The sequence below is a fragment of the Panicum virgatum genome, chromosome 8N (assembly GCF_016808335.1).
Source record: "Panicum virgatum strain AP13 chromosome 8N, P.virgatum_v5, whole genome shotgun sequence".
In the NCBI taxonomy this organism is placed as follows: domain Eukaryota; kingdom Viridiplantae; phylum Streptophyta; class Magnoliopsida; order Poales; family Poaceae; genus Panicum; species Panicum virgatum.
In genome coordinates, this window is record NC_053152.1 from 20369188 (window position 1) to 20383440 (window position 14253).

The 14253-nt window shown below is 42.1% G+C and overlaps 1 protein-coding gene and 1 non-coding gene across 2 annotated transcripts; both read left to right on the forward strand.

Annotated features, from left to right (window-relative positions):
- Positions 1 to 3482: 3482 nt before the first annotated feature.
- Positions 3483 to 3914, forward strand: LOC120684543. The gene is made up of 2 exons (XM_039966400.1): positions 3483 to 3791; positions 3886 to 3914. The coding sequence occupies exons 1-2, from the start codon at positions 3494 to 3496 to the stop codon at positions 3912 to 3914; spliced, it is 327 nt and encodes a 108-aa protein (XP_039822334.1). The 5' UTR covers positions 3483 to 3493.
- A 7688-nt stretch (positions 3915 to 11602) lies between these two features.
- LOC120687052 lies at positions 11603 to 11709 on the forward strand. The gene has a single exon (XR_005680554.1). It is a non-coding gene; the product is annotated as a small nucleolar RNA R71 (small nucleolar RNA).
- The last annotated feature ends 2544 nt before the right edge of the window (positions 11710 to 14253 follow it).

The following is a 14253-nucleotide window of genomic DNA, read 5'->3' on the forward strand; positions in this document are numbered from 1 at the left end:
GGTGCTATAAAAGGATGGCGACATTGATGAAGATGTTAGGCATAGAATTTCAGTTGGCTGGTTGAAATGGCGGCAAGCTTCTGGCATCCTTTACAAGAGGGTGCCACAAAAGCTAAAAGGCAAATTCTATAGGACATCAATTCGTCCGGCGATGTTATACGATGCTGAATGTTGGCCTACAAAAAGGCGACATGTCTAGCAACTGAGTGTAGCAGAGATGCGGATGTTGCGGTGATTTTGCGGGCACACAAGGAGGGATAGAGTCCGGAACGAAGTTATTCGGGATAGGGTCGGGTGGCACCAATTGAGGAGAAACTTACCCAACATCGGCTGAGATGGTTTGGACATGTCCAACGAAGGCCTCCTGAGGCGCCGGTGCGTAATGGAGTTCTTGAGTGGGTCGATAATGTAAAGAGGGGTAGAGGTAGACCTAAACTGACGTGGTATGAGTCGGTTAAGAGAGACCTTAAGGATTGGAATATCTCTAAAGAGATAGCTTTGGATAGAAGCGATTGGAGACTAGCTATCAATGTGCCTGAACCTTGAACTTATTTCTTTCGGGTTTCATCTCTAGCCTACCCCAACTTGCTTAGGAAAAAAGGCTATGTTGTTGTTGTTGTTGTTGTTGTTGTTGTTGTTGTTGTTGTTGTTGTTGTTGTTGTTGTTGTTGTTGTTGTTGTTATGGTTCATCTTGTCCTTCACATAGCATCAGAGGCAAAAATTGGTGGTCCTGTTTGCTATCGATCAATGTATTTTGTGGAGAGGTATGCTGTTCTTTGTATTTTTAGAGGATCATTTTTTTGTTTTTTGTTGTGCATTATTATTTAACATTTTATTTATACAATGTTGGCCTATGTAGATACCTTGGTGAGTTGAAGTCAACTGTGAGGAATAAAGCTCGTCCAGAGGGATGCATTGCTGAATCAGTTTTAGCAAAAGAGGTTATGGCACTTTGTTCAGGATTTATTGATGGTTTTGAAAGCTTGCTTAATAAGGTCTCAAGGAATGATGATTATGATGAAACACAGGGATGTGATACTAGCCAGGCATCAACTCTTTTTTCTTATGCTGGCATGGCACTTGGAAAGCCAAGTAGCTATGTTATAAGAGGTTTGGCAAAACTACAAGCACATAGATATGTGCTATTTAATTGTTCTAATGTCAATCCATACCTTAGGTAATATATATATCTCAAACTCAGAAATATAAATTCAATTTTTTTCATGACACAAGTTTCCTTACAAGGTACTTACAGGGCTCATGCTGAACAAATCACGGCTAGGCATAATGGCCGTCGAGCGAGCCATAGAGATGTCGAGAAAATACAAAATGAGAAGTTCCATCTATGGTTTAGAGGCCATGTAAGTGTCATATCTCACATCCTTTACATCTAGAACTCAAGTGCAAAACTAAACTTTTATGGTTGTTCAGATTATGCAGATTGAGAGGGAAAATGGCATTGATGGTATGAAAGATGACATCAGATGGCTAGCCCGTGGTCCTGTTGAAGCAGCAAAAAGGTACCGTGCTTTCAACAGTCGAGGTTTTCGATTTTGGCCCAAACGGTTGGATGGGGTGACACAAAATAGTTGAGTAGTGCTGACTGCTAAAACTTCTAGTTATGCCAGTGCAAGTGATGATAGACCAGTTTTAGGCGATGTGACATACTATGGGAGGATAATTGATATTATTGAGTTGAACTACTCTAGAAAATTTTCGGTGGTTCTTTTCAAATGTGAATGGGTTGATGTTCTATCTGGAAGAGGAATACAAAAGGACAAATATGGCTACACACTTGCCAACTTCTCACACCTGATACATACTGGAGAAAAGATTGGGCATGAACCTTTCATTTTTCCTAACCAAGCTGACCAGGTGTTTTATGTTGAAGATAAATTAAATCCTGGGTGATCTGTGGTCATGAAGATGAACCCAAGAGATATATATGATGCCGCTTGTGACGAATGGGAAGATGATATCGAAACTGAACCATTCCATGTCACACACCTCGGAGAGATGTTTAATAATGCAAAGATCAGACATCAATGGGTTAGAACGGACATTGAGGGAACAACAGTGGATATTAGCACTAGTGGATTGAATGACCAATCATAGATTGTTTCTTCAACGGTTTGTGTTTCTATAATTTGTCCTCTTTATTTCATTATTGAAGTTATCTCATTATTTTAAAAGATCTAAATATAGCTACATTATTTAAAAATATTAGTATCTCTAGAATTTAATTTCAAACAAAAATCAAATGATCATGTAAATACAAACGTAAAAAGTAATTTGTATAAAATAAATGTGAAATTCCACTATGAATTTTTACTAGCTAGTTATCTCTACTAATAATGTAGATTTTTTTAAGCCAATGTTCATGTTTTATAGATTTTGCAAAGTTTATAGTTCATATATGCTACAACTCATATTCCTCCACCAAGTTTCCCTCATGTGTGACACTTGGAGTTACTAATTTTTCTCTTTTTATTGCAGAATTATAAAACTTGGAGATAGCTATGAGTTGCAGATATATCATAGTTTGTTTTCATCACAGTGCAAAAGCTAGATTTGTAATAAAAACTAGTACAATATACTTTATTGTCATATTTTCAAAGTTTTGTTTGTACATGTACTCCTTGCCTTATCATTATCTATCGAGCTGACCTCATGTTAAATATAGTTGTATCTTGATGTCAACAAATGAGTCTTTTTTGTGATTTCTTCTACATTCCCAATTGCCTACTCGTGATGATATCTAGTGCCACATTCATGGCACTTCGTGAAAGGGAAACAATACGCAGGGCTTCTTTGTAACACTTAAATTGTAACATTATTTTGTATGTGTTACTAAATACTACTATCCTTGTAACACTTTAGGTGTAACATTACTTTTGTATTACAACAAATATTTTCTGTATCACATTTTTATAGAACATGTGCAATGTGTTACAACAGTTATCTGTAACATATAGTTTTGTGTTACTATTAAACTTCTCTGTAACACAATGATGAATGTGTTACAAGAGTGTGTTACAGTATCCATGTTTTGTAGTAATCTCTAAATGTATGGCGTCGCAATATCTCCAACAGACATGCTATTTATTTATCTTCTAATTTCTAATCCATGGAATAGGGATGTATGGAATGTATGTATCCTCTTGTGGACACTTGTTCGATGTCTGGGTTTGATATGTGGTTATACATCTCCAGCAGACATGCAATTCTTTTTAAATCTATACAATATGAACAGTATGTCAATATGATATAGTTAAATATTTGTTGGGGTTCCTTGTGGATAGAATTCGATATCTCTTTGTATGATATAGGTGCACATCTAAAGCAGATATAGTATACACATCTGCGTCAACATTACGATTAAGGGCATCCCCCGACTGATCCGAGCCTATATAAGCCCAACGATCCCACCAAAAGAACTCACAGAAGGAGCACACATCTCGTGTACCACACAAACACAACAAGCTATATATCCATGGTGAAACTACTTCTGGGTTTTCTGCTTGTCCTTGCTGTTGCAGGGACAACGTTGGCCGGGGGCTGCGACGGGGACCGGGAGGACATGATCCGGGAGTGCAAGAAGTACGAGATGTTCCTGGCGGAGCCCAAGATCCCGCCGTCGGCAGCGTGCTGCGCTGTGTGGCAGAAGGCGGACATCCCGTGCCTCTGCAAAAGGGTCACCAAGGAGGTAGAGAAGGTGTGGTGCATGGAGAAGGTCCTCTACGTCTCCAACTACTGCAAGAGGCCCTTCAAGCCTGGCTACAAGTGCGGGAGTAAGTGAAAGACTACTCTGCACATATATACATATAACTATATATGCTTTTTTTGAAGTATATGTAAGATTGATTTCGTATGTTTTTTTTTCAGGTTTTACGGTTCCTCCACTTGGCCAATAAATGGATCTTGTGATCAGTATATATGTAACATGTGAGACTGTGTTGAAAGTAATGTACTGTGTACTTTATATATAAAAAGTTGGGAACAATATGAATATGCGTGGAAGAACATGGTCTGTAGTAATAATTTCAATACAAATTAAAGAACAATGAATTTTCTCTTTTTCACCTCAAAAGAACAATCGTTTTTGGTATGTGACAATTTCCTCCTGCTATTATTATCTTAAAAGAAAATACTGAAAGATAATACCCTCTCTGTTCCAAACTATAAATCCTGGTTTATCTAATAAAATACATAGCTTTTAGTATGCACATAGATATCGATATACATTATGGCTAAATATATAGTATAGATTGTATATCTTGAATAGCCAATCTGTAATTTGTTAGGAAAAGGAAATGTTACGCCAGCATAAATTCATAATTCTACTGCGTTCATCAAAGATCTCATGTAAACAGATGAGCATATATAGATGGTTACCACTAGACGCACAGCACAGCAGATGAAGAGTTGGGGTAGCTCACACCAACGTAGTCCACTACCGGATTCCGCCTGTTTGCCGAGTGCCTAAGGCACACGGCAAAAGCCCTAAATGTACTCGGCAAAGACTTTACCGAGTGCCACACACGACATACGTCACACGGCAACCAAAGACTCAGCAAAGCCGCCTTTGCCGAGTGCTGTTTCTCGGGCACTCGGCAAAGCTTTGCCAAGTGCTGAGTTGGCTCTCGGCAAAAAAAAAAGTTAGGGGGATGGCCAAATAACGGTAACAGAGGGTTTGCCATGTGCCCGAATCAAGGCACTCGACAATGATTCAAATCTTTGCCCGATGCCTTTGCAATGATGCTTCGCAGAGAGCTAAAAGAGGTAAACAAATAATATATTTACAAATATAGATCTGCATGATTACAACTTCTTAAACCAGCCAAAAAAGATAAGAAAATAATATACACACACGCAGGTCCACATATATGATTACATAAAATCCAATTTGTAGGATAGTTTCATATACATATTGTTTACAACTTGTACATACATAATCGTATGATTCTGTTACCACCTTTGAGCTATTGCAATAAAATGAACAAATGAGTTCTCTACTAAATATACATCTTCTTAGATCTAGAGAGAACATCATATGACAGATTATACTTAAAATTCTAGAACTCCTTAACTCCTTGTGTGCATGACGACTCACCAGCTAGTCAACTTGTTATGTGAAACTGTAGACAAGCTCAGTATATATATAACCTAGACTGAAGGTTAATTGTAGTTCATCTTGAAGTTGAACTAAAGTAAGATGACACTTTCTGGTAGCTCCATCCACTGAAACGGTTTGTAGGGGCGGGCCAAAATCCATTTCTAGGGGCGGATGACGCAACCGCCCCTACTTTTCGCTGCTAAAAATGGCGGTTTGCAGGGGCGGGTACGAGAGCCGCTCACCAAGAGAGCCATCATATGCAAGGAAACCATATATTGAAAATGACCATTTTGAGTCAAAGAATCGGTCTAGAGTTCTTGAGAAGAAAAAGGTTGTCAAGCAGGTTTACGTGGTGAAAAATGATGGCTGCAAAAGTATAAGTTCAGATCTGAATTGAATTAGTAAGAAGCCTATTGTTGTGTTGAGGACTTCGGCTATTGATGGAAAGGAAAGGGAAAATTGAGTGCTGATATTTCTAGTGTCAAATCTGAACAAAATAAGTTCAAATGGACAAAAGTCAAGAAGGAACTGCCGTTGTCCAAAATTGAAGTATGACCGAGATGCTTATTCGATTTATCAAATTGGCAAAAGAAGAACCTCCAGAAACTTAGTGTCCAGGAGTTGAAAGAAAGCAACATTCTTCGGGTCTATAGTAATACCATGTTGATTGATGACATGACCAAGAAAACTCACTTCAGAAAGCCAGAAAGCACACTTCTTTAGTTTGGCATAAAACTTATTCTTTCGAAGAGCATCCAAGACAAGACTAAGATGATGCTCATGTTCTTCCTCTGACTTGGAGTAGATCAATATATCATCAATAAACACAACAACAAAGTCATCCAAGTACTCATGCAGCATCCTATTCATCACTTCCATAAACACAGCAGGAGCATTCGTTAGTCCAAAAGACATAACAACATACTCAAAATGCCCGTACGTTGTGCTAAAAGCTGTCTTCTCAATATCTTCCTCCTTAATCCTTATCTGATGATAACCAGATTGCAAATCGATCTTAGAGAAGACCTTAGCACCCCTCAATTGATCAAAGAGAGCATCAATATGAGGTAGAGGGTACATATTCTTGATGGTCACTTGATTAAGACCGCGACAGTCAACGCTTAGCCTTTTAGTGCCATCCTTCTTCTCAACAAACAACACTGGAAACGCCCAAGGTGACTTGCTAGGTCTTATGAATCCCTTAGCAAGAAGATCATCTAGCTGCTTCTTCAACTCCACATGCTCTATTGGAGCCATCTTATATGGTGTCCTATAGATAGGTTCTGTGCCAGGAACTAATTTAATCTCAAAAACAGCATCACGCTCAGGAGGTATGCCTGGAAGATCATCAGGAAAAACATCCGAATAATGACACACCACTGGGATATTTTCCACTTGTAAGGCAACCTCACTACCATCCACCATAGCCAAAAGAATACCTGACTTCCTTGTCCAGCGATCCGGGAACATTTGGGACAACAATGACAGAGAGTACTTCATAGCACTCCCCCGAAAGATCACCTCCCTACCCGAAGGTGCTTGTAAAGAAATCATTTTCTAGAAATAGGAGATAATTGCTTGATACTGAGAAAGCCAATCCATACCCAGAATAACATCAAATGGCTCTAAAGGAATCACCACCAAATTAGCAACAAAGACCTCATCAGCAAGAACAATAGAACAACAAGGGCAAACAGAACAACTTGATATAGGACCTCTAGCCGAACTAACAAGAACAGGCTGACTAATCTTTTGCATAGATAGACTAGCACGAACTACAAAACCCTCTGAGACAAATGAGAAGCTAGTGCCAGAGTCGAAAAGAACACTTGCATAAAATGAATCAACTGAAATAATACATGTCACCACATCTCCACGATCCCTGTCATCAATAGAGGGCATATAATACATCCTCGGAACACCCGTAGAGGAAGAACCTGGAGTATGGCCACTAGGTGTACCCCAAGGCATAAGAGGAACTGGGGGAACAGTAGCCTGAGGCTGTCGAAAAGCCCCAGACTGCCGCAACGGAGGAGTACTCGACATAGTCGGAGGCGCCATCAAGTACTGAGGATACACTGGTGCTGGCAGGTACTGCTGACTGGGTAGCATGGGAAGTTGCTGCTGTGCAGAGGGTGTTGCTGCCATCATATGAATAGTACCACTAAAAGCTGAATTTGAAGAAGGCACTACCTCCCAATGCACTTTCCCATTGGGATTCCTCCTGCAAACCACATCCCTATGGTCCATACCACAAATAGAACATTTGCCGGTCCATCGGCACTCTGAACGGCGATGGGCATCACCACAACGGAAGCACACAAGCCCCATGCCAGGCTTCGCAACAGCTCGGTAGTGAGTTGCATTCTTATCTGAAATACTGGACTGAGAAGACTTTCCATGGTATGGCTGGTGACGCTGGAACTTCCCTTTCTTGTGTATAGGACCACCAGACTGTCCCTTCTTGTCACTCTGGCTGCAGGATTGCTCCCCACCTGATGACTTATGCATCTCAGTAGTGACTAAATGCTGCAATTCCACACCCAAAGCCTGCTCCATAGTAGTACGGAAGTCAACGAGTGGAAAAGCTCACAACATGTGTCTGATAGATGGCCTAAGACCCTGGCGAAACTGTCTTGCCTTCTCCATATCATTATAGGCCACATGTGGAACAAAGCCAACTATCTGGTTGAAGCCCACTTCATACTCAGTCACTGTCTTTTTATCCTGCACATAATTATGCAAGTCCATCTTCATCTTATCAAACCAACATAATATATGCAAACCCATACCAAACCTACATGTGCAACTGTCACATTTTATTGAGTAAAATTTTAACAACCACCATTAAGCCAAGGGTCTAAAACCAAAAGCTCTGATATCAACTGTAACACCCTAGGCCACTGATTCCTAGGATGCCACTAAACTTTCTATCTAACGGCTGAATCTAGCAAGAGAGTTGAACAGCAACAACTTAAAATTAAAGCGATGCGGAAGCAGATAGAATAATGTTTAAACAAGAAGAAAAAAATATCTCTAACAAAACTCAACATTTAACTTTTACAGCACAAATAAAACAAGTGGAAATGTGAATAGTGGAATGTGCTGCTACTCCCCATCCCCTTCATGAAATGCTTCAAAAACCTGGAAGGAGTAAAGCAAGGGTGAGGTTTTGAAATCTCAGCAAGCAATTTATTTTGACAAGTTATTTAGATCACAAGTAGGTCAAGCATCAACAGATCTTAATGTTTGCTTCTCACGTATAAATACTCCAATGGTTAAGCCAACTATAACATATAATATTGTGATAACTTTCATGAATGCAAATGCCATGACATCTTTTACATCGCACCCCTCCTCGGGCAACGCACGATGTGTACCGGTACTATCGCAACCATAAGATTGCGATCTGCTTCAAATGCATAAAAATTAACTCTTTGATCCTAGTTTCAAACGATGCATATGAGTAGTCAAACGGATTGCATTCAGCGAGATCTTCGCATCCGTGGTCTCGGATTATTCATCCGACCAACCAATCAAAAAGTCAACCTTTTGAGCTCTCTTCAAATACCTGGTCAACCATTTAATAAAATACGTATTCCAACTTGTAAAGCATATTTTCATACGGTCGTGGACAGAGTCCACCAACATGTCATCCCGAGAGGCCGATGACGCTCGCGAACTCAGGGATCGGGATGACGAGCCTAGCTTCTTCACCTTGCCCTTGATATTCCCCCAGAGCGACATGACTTCTGCAAAAGATTAGTGCCATGAAAATACAGGGAAAAATAATCGGAGGGGTTAGTGGTTAGTCGTTCTTGTGGGGATCAATCCACCACAAACCGTTATTCGTTCAGACCTTGATTTATTCAATGGGAAATATTTTTGTGATTTTTATTTTAAGAGAGGGTTACTACTAATTTTATTGGATTAGTGTTGAGCTAATCTCAGCACTACTACTATTTTTGTGGGGCTAGCACTTGAGTTACCTTACTTAATTAGCTCCTTAAAGCTTCATTTAGCAAGAAAACTCAGAGAAAGGAAGAGGGAAAGTGTGCTCAGGAGAGTGACCTGCGTTCTCAGAGCGACGGTGCGACGAACGATGACGACATGGTGGCTTTTATAGAGGCGCACAGGGGCAGGGCCGGCCGGCCTATGGTGTGCCGGGCGGCACCTCCCTCGGCCTCCATTCCTCCACGTCGATGCCTAGGTGCTAGACCTGCAGGTGCTCATGCTCCGGTTGGTGACGACGCCATAGGACTGGTGGAGAGGCGCTCGGCGGCCATGATGAGGCCGGCCGACCTGCCCCCTCTGCATGATGAGTGCGGCCACTTTTCTTTGCTCCCACAAGCACTCATGTCCCTGGTTCCGGCTGCCCCCTAATCAAATGAGAGAGTGGGGCCGTCCAGCCTAGGTGGGGCCGGCCGGCCTACAATTCGATCATTTTTTATATGCAATGATATTTGATGCAAACAAAAAATTTAAATTTTGATTCAAGAAAATTTAAACATGCCATGACTTGAAAAGAAAGAAAGGTTATGCAAGAAAATTAAACTATCCTATATGCAAATGCAAGAATGGATACGTACCATGGTTCTCATGGCGATAGCTTGGATTTCAAGTCCAGAGCGCGACTCTCCATACTTTGGGTTTGGTTGTCATCGCCGGATGGAGTTCCAGACGAAGACACTTTTCTTCGCTATTCCTTCTTTGTGGCGGGTTTTGTTTTGATGTCTTTCGCCTCCGATTCCTCAAATTCTCTGCGAAGGATTCGTCGTCTTGCGTTCCTGTAGTTGTGCACTCTGATCTCCTTGTTGATTCTCAGTCGTTCCAAGAGCTCGGCAAGCATATCGATTGTGAGGGTTGATGGCTTCTCCTGCTCTTTCTCGGATTTCTTCCGGTTGAAAGCTTTGACCTGAGAACATTGTTCGACCTTCGATCTGAAGGCGAACTTCTCCGTTTGCCCATTGATATTGAGCTGAATTTCTCCGGCTCCAAAATCAATGTGTGCATTTGTGGTACTCAAGAACGGTCTTCACAGAATGAGAGGCGTCTTGGCGTCGATTTCCATGTCGAGGACGACGAAATCAACGGGAATAAAAAAGTGCCGGATTTTTACCGGGATGTTCTCTGCAATTCCCGCAGGGTAACGAACCGTTTGGTCCGCTAGCTGCAAGCACATAGCAGTAGGGGCAAGCTCATGATAATTTAGTTTATCGTAAACTACCTTAGGCATGATGCTGACGCTTGCTCCCAGATCGCAAAGAGCATGAGAAAAGTGTTGGCTCCCGATTGAACATGTAATTGTGGGGCATCCTGGATCTTTCTTCTTCTCCAGGAGAGGATCGAGTATAGCTGCGCTACACTCCTCTGTGAGTTGCACGACCTCGGTGGTGGGCAGGTTTCTCTTGTTACCAAGTATATCCTTGATGTACTTGGCATAGGTTGGGACCTGAATAGCATCAAGAAGCAGTATATTGACATACAACTTCTTTATTACCTCAACGAACTTGCCAATATGCTCGTCGGCCACCGGCTTCCTTATCCGTTCCGGAAACGATAAGGCAGTAGTGTCATGAAACTCCCGTGAAGTTCTGGGGGGTTCCACGATTTCCTCCTGGGCAGCAGTTGTGTTGGACTCTTCGGCCTCCTCCTGATCTTCATCTGTAGCAGAGGTATTGCTGGCGAGTACGACTTTCCGCTGAGATCTTGCATCTTTAGAATATGGTGGTTCTTGCATGGACTTACCTGTCCGCGTAGTTACCGCACTAACATTCTCCTTAGGAGAAACTTCTGGTTGCCTAGGAAGTTTTCCCGAGTTATTGTTAGGACAAGATGAGGCTAGTTGAGCAACCTGAGTTTCTATCATTTTATTGAAGCTCAACTGGTTTTTAATAACAAAATGTATGCCCTCTAGTTGTCCGGCCAAAGATTCCAAGATTTTATCATTAGCAAGAAATTTCTTACTAATGTCATCATTAATCTGCTTTTGGCCATAAACTAGGTCCTTTAGAGTAGCCTGAAAATTGTTATTAAAGTTCTTACCTTGCTGTTGACTGCAGAGGAGGTTGGGCTTGGAATTCCAACCCTGCTGAGGACGGAAGCCAGATTTGTTGGAGTTGTTCGCTCCAACGAAGTGAGCTTCCTCCAGAGTAATCGGGAAAGAGTTTCCCGTGTGTCCAGTTTCTCCACAAGTCTCGCATGTCATGCGAGAATCCGTAACCTGGTTGGCCTCCTGGTGCGGAGACACCAGCTTCTTCATGAGAAGGAACATCTTGGCACCAAGCATATCAACACTGTCGATATGATGAATTCCCTTGCGGGGCTGTTGCTGCCTTTCACCTTTCCAACTATGGTTGGAAGCAATCTTCTCTACCAGCGCTTTTGCTGCGTTGACGCTGAGCGAAAGGATCTCTGTATTCAATGTGGTTCTGGGCTGGCATGTTTAGGCCATGGAAGAATCTTTGTATGATCAGCCATTCTTCCATGCCGTGGTGGGGGCATGCTGCAATGTACTCTTGGAATATCTCCCAAGCTTTCGGAATAGCTTCATCCGATAGCTGCTGAAATCCAGAGATTTTGCTCCGGAGGGCGTTGGTTTTGCCCACCGGGAAGTATTTCGTCAGGAATGCATTGGAGCAGGCATCCCATGTGGTGATAAAACAGTAAAGTTTTTCACTCAATTATATGATAACTTCAGCCAATTGCTTCCCCGGCAACGGCGCCAGAAATACTTGTTGGTGTCTCTTATGCTCAATCTGAATAGGTATTCTGCAAGCGCACAGAATTCACCGTTGTAGAACTTCACCTTGGAGTATTCCGGGGTATCGTGAAATCCTCAGGGAAGCACTATGGTAAAGTGTATAGTAAATTGTAGTGGCAACCTTTACTGAGTTTATCAACCGACTAATTCAGCTGGGGTAAGCCAGATAACGGGTAGGATAAATGGCCAGTCTATGACCGTTTGACACACAGGAGATTCTATGCCTTAGAGAGGTAGCAGCTGGGAGGACAACAAGTGAGAAAGGACTCCTGAAACACTTCTAAACTACTGATCTAGCCTCACTAGAACTAATCTAAGCTTCTATCTTGATGTCGGAACTAGGAGCTTACTTCGGCGGCCTAAGAGAAGGGCTCAGACAGGGATGAGAAGGGAGTCCGACGTCCTTCGGCAACTACTGCAATGAAAACACCCGAACGTGGTGGACTACGAGGGACAGACAAGGCTATCACCACTTGCCGCCTACCACTGCGGTGCCGTGGGGTGGAACACACTTCCTAGCTAGCACTGAGTCAGACATATACTAGTATTTGGTAAGATAAATAACTTGCGGAAACTAAAGCCGACTCAAGTAAATAAAGAAGATTACTTATATTAAAATAGTCAAAGGAAAAGATACAAGAGCTTATACCGAGCTCCGATGACGACTCCGGATCCCCGAGACAAGCTCGACTCGACTCTAACTCCCAACTACTAACCTACTCTAGTCTTGAGAAGAGGAATTGCTCCTTTGAGTGTGTGTCTACAAGTGAGGGGGAGAGTGCTATTTATAGGCTTCCAAGGTCGGTAGAAGGGCCCGTAATTTAGGTAGCGCCCGATGTACGCAACTGTAGAGACGGTGCTTAACTTCCTCGCTAAGCCGGGAGATGAGTCTCTCCAAGGTGGGTTTCGCCGATGTTGCACATAAACACTCCACATTGCCTCTGGAATGGGTGGTTTCTCAATTTGACGATCTTGGCACTGGCATGTGAGCCTTTGGGTTGAACCTTGTGCCTTCCGGGTCTACCGATAGGATATGAGATGTTCGCCTTGTTCTGAAACCTTATGAATGTGTCACATTGCTCCAATAAGAATATTGGACCCATGTATGTGGAGGTGTCAGGCCGGTTGGCACGGAATGTGCCGGGCGGCCAAGATTTTCTCTGATTTAGACCATATTTGGGCAGTGGACTCCTGCAAGCACAACTCATCCAAAACTTGTGGAACTTATTAGAATTAAATAAAATATATATGGAACATGGTGCAAAAATTCAATTTATTTCCGAGAAGTTGACAATCAAAATGTGATATAATGGCTGTCAACACTATCCACAATATGGTCATATATACAAGTAAACCACATGAACTGTCTACACTCATTCTAAAAATTTCTACTATCCACATACTCATCTCAATCTAAAAATAAAAAATATACTACACTCATTTATAATATATAGCCATTAATAAGAGTAAAATCACATCAACGCTTTTGATCAACTAAAACAAGTATATTACACTCCTTTGGATCAACTAAAACAAGTAAATCACACCTACATATGCAATCTAAATGAGCAAGAAATGAAATACACATTTTCTCTAATTCTAAATCATGAAATGAGCTACCCAAGCAATGAAAGAAGAGAGAAACAAGCCCCAAACCTTTAGCGTTGATGGATGGACGGGGGAATCAAAGATCTTCACAAATGTGGTGAGTAAATGAGCAAGAACTCCCCTCGCCCAACCCAAGAACAGCAAGAACAAGTGGGCTGAATGGCTCGGGCGGGAGGAGGGGGAATGGGATAAGGGGGCCAAGGACATTTGTCCCGATTGGAGGCACAAACCCGGACCAAAGGACCCCCTTTTGTCCCGGTTGGTGGCTCAAACTGGGACCAATGGGCCGAGGGGACGTTGTCCCGGTTGGAGCCACCAACTGGGACAAAAGGGGGGGGGGGCCTTTGATCCCGGTTAGTGCCTCCAACCGGAACCAAAGGCCCCTGTCCCCACCCCCGCCCGCCTGGCTAGCCGTTGGACCCGGGATAAAAGACACCTTTGGTCCCGGGCCAAAAGCAGCCGGGACAAATGACTTGGATCAAAGGTCTGTTCTGTAGTAGTAATTACAATGAAACTATATCATTGAATTATTGTCTTATATGATACTCTATATTATACATTATAAAAAAATTGCTGCCCGTAGCAACGCACAGACATGGATCTAGTCATAATCACTACTACAGAACAGAGTTTTAGTAACACCGACTTGTGTTACTATAGCTCAATTAATGTGTTACTAGATCTCCTAGTAACATATCCTATTAGTGTTACAATATCCAATGTTACTACTATCTGATCTATCGGAACACAAAACATGTGTTCTTTT